The sequence below is a fragment of the Papaver somniferum genome, chromosome 5, assembly GCF_003573695.1.
Source record: "Papaver somniferum cultivar HN1 chromosome 5, ASM357369v1, whole genome shotgun sequence".
NCBI classification, from domain to species: Eukaryota; Viridiplantae; Streptophyta; class Magnoliopsida; order Ranunculales; family Papaveraceae; genus Papaver; species Papaver somniferum.
Window position 1 is genome coordinate 82,702,680 of NC_039362.1, and position 2,175 is coordinate 82,704,854.

The 2,175-nt window shown below is 34.6% G+C and overlaps 1 protein-coding gene across 1 annotated transcript; it reads left to right on the forward strand.

The window, feature by feature from the left end:
* Window positions 1–758: 758 nt before the first annotated feature.
* LOC113279236 lies at window positions 759–1,972 on the forward strand. The gene is made up of 3 exons (XM_026527937.1): window positions 759–890; window positions 979–1,113; window positions 1,226–1,972. The coding sequence occupies exons 1-3, from the start codon at window positions 759–761 to the stop codon at window positions 1,970–1,972; spliced, it is 1,014 nt and encodes a 337-aa protein (XP_026383722.1).
* Window positions 1,973–2,175: the final 203 nt, after the last annotated feature.

Below are 2,175 nucleotides of genomic sequence, written 5' to 3' on the forward strand. Positions count from 1 at the left end.
AAGAATTGTGTAAATAAATGGAACTGGGAGGCGTTTGGTGACTTGAGGGTGAAAGTTAAACAAACTGAAGATGATGCTTTGGCTGCTTCATTATTATCATATGCTCACCCTGAAAATATAGATTTATTGAATAATTTAGTGACTGCAAGAGGTAAACATGAAATTGCTGGTCAGCAATATTGTGATCTTATGAGGTATAAATCCGGAGTGCAATGGGTACAAGAAGGTGGTGCAAATACTGCATTTTTCCATGCTTCTATGAAATTGAGAAAAGCAAGTAATAGTATTATTGAATTGGAAGATGCAATTTGTAATGTAATTACATAGCAAAATCAGATAGCTTCTTTGTTGGTATCTCACTTCCAAAAAAAAAAATTGAATATCAACTAGTGGAGTTTGCAGATGGGATTTTTGATGTAATTCCTAGAGTGATAACAGATGAAGACAATGCTTTCTTATATGTTGTTCCTTCTGATTTGGAAATCAAAGATGCAGTTTTCAATATGAATGGTAATAGCTCTCCTGGTCCCGATGAATTCCCTGGGAGTTTTTATAAGTTTGCATGAGAGGTAGTTGGTCAAGATTTGGTAAAGGTTATACAATTTTTTTGTAGGTGTAGATTTATACCTAAAGGCATGAATTCAAATTTTTTAGTCCTTCTACCAAAAGTACAAGGTGCCAGAAGAGCTGGGCTATTCAGACCTATTGGATTGGCAAATTTTATCTTTAAAATAATTATAAGAATCATCACCTCTAGAATGAGTTATTTGATTGGGAAAGTAGTTTCATATCAGCAAGGAGCTTTTGTTAAAGGAAGATGCATACAGGAAAAAATTATTCTTGCTTCTAAACTGGTGAATGAATTGAATGTTAAAAGAAGAGGAGGGAATGTGGGTTTAAAGTTAGATATTACACAAGCCTATGACTCTTTGAGCTGGTCTTTTATTTTTGAAACATCGAAGCATTTTGGTTTTTCAGCAGTTAGTATTAGTTGGTTACAAAAGATATTTCAATCTGCAAAAAAGTTTGGTTTTAATAAATGGAGGGTCGATTGGTTTCTTTGATGTGAGTAGAGGGCTCAGGCAAGGAGACCCATTATCTCCACTTCTTTTTGTAATTTCATAAGAGGTATTAAGCAGAAATCTGTTCAAAATGGTGCGGGAAGGTGAGATTAGAGCAGTGGTTAATAGAAATGGGTGTCAGCTATCTCACTTGATGTTTGCAGATGACATTTTTCATATTCTGCAATGGAAATAAGAGGTCTTTGGATAAATTAATGCTCTTATTATTGAAATATCAACAAGCATCTGGGCAAGTGGTGAATAGAGAAAAGAGTAAATGTTTTGTTGGTGGGGTAACTGAAAACATGAGACGGAGCATAGCTGAGAGTTTACAGATGGAATTATCTGAATTTCCTGATAAGTATTTAGGGGTGATTTTAGATCCAGGAAGAGTTAAAACTTCCCAGGTGTGGGGGATTGTTGAGATGTTACAAAGGTTATTAACTAGATGGATAGGTAAGATTCTTGCATTTCCTTCCAGACTGAATTTAGTAAAGTTTGTACTATGTAGTATACCCATTTACAATATGTCGGTATATAGATGGCCAACAACAGTAGTAAAGGAGTGTGAAAGAATAATAAGAAACTTCTTATGGTATGGAGACCCAGCAGTTAAAAAACTCATTATTATTAAATGGGTTGAAGTATGTGCTCCAATGGAGGAAGGTGGTCTTGGAATTAGAAGACTTGAAGTGGTAAATAAAGCTCTCTTGCTGAATTTATTCTGGAAAATTGAAACTGAAGATGAAGAATGGACAAATTTCATGAAATCTAAGTTTAAGAATAATAAAGGTGAATGGATAACAACATATAAACAATCCTCTATTTGGCCAGGATTGAAATGGGTGATGAAAGATTTAAAGGAAGGGAGTAGATGGTTGGTGGGTGATGGAAACAATATATCTGTATAGAAGGATAAGTGGATGAAATAAAATGATTTGATTGACTCATGTCCAATGGATGAATTCATTCTACAACATAAAGAAATGATGGTGAGTGAGATAATTGTTGGAAGTGAGTGGCAAATTCCAAGGGAGATGATCGAGTAGATTTTTTGATGTGAATGAACTACCAAGTATTGGGTATGGAACTGATAAAAGAATACGGCTACTGA

Bases quoted from the DNA above. Each gene is read 5' to 3' on its own strand.
- LOC113279236 (XM_026527937.1), top strand. From the start codon at position 759: ATGAGTTATTTGATTGGGAAAGTAGTTTCATATCAGCAAGGAGCTTTT. The intron at 891-978 runs GTGGGTTTAAAG...TTGGTTTTTCAG, and splicing joins TTAAAAGAAGAGGAGGGAAT to CAGTTAGTATTAGTTGGTTA. The intron at 1,114-1,225 runs GTAATTTCATAA...TGATGTTTGCAG, and splicing joins CATTATCTCCACTTCTTTTT to ATGACATTTTTCATATTCTG.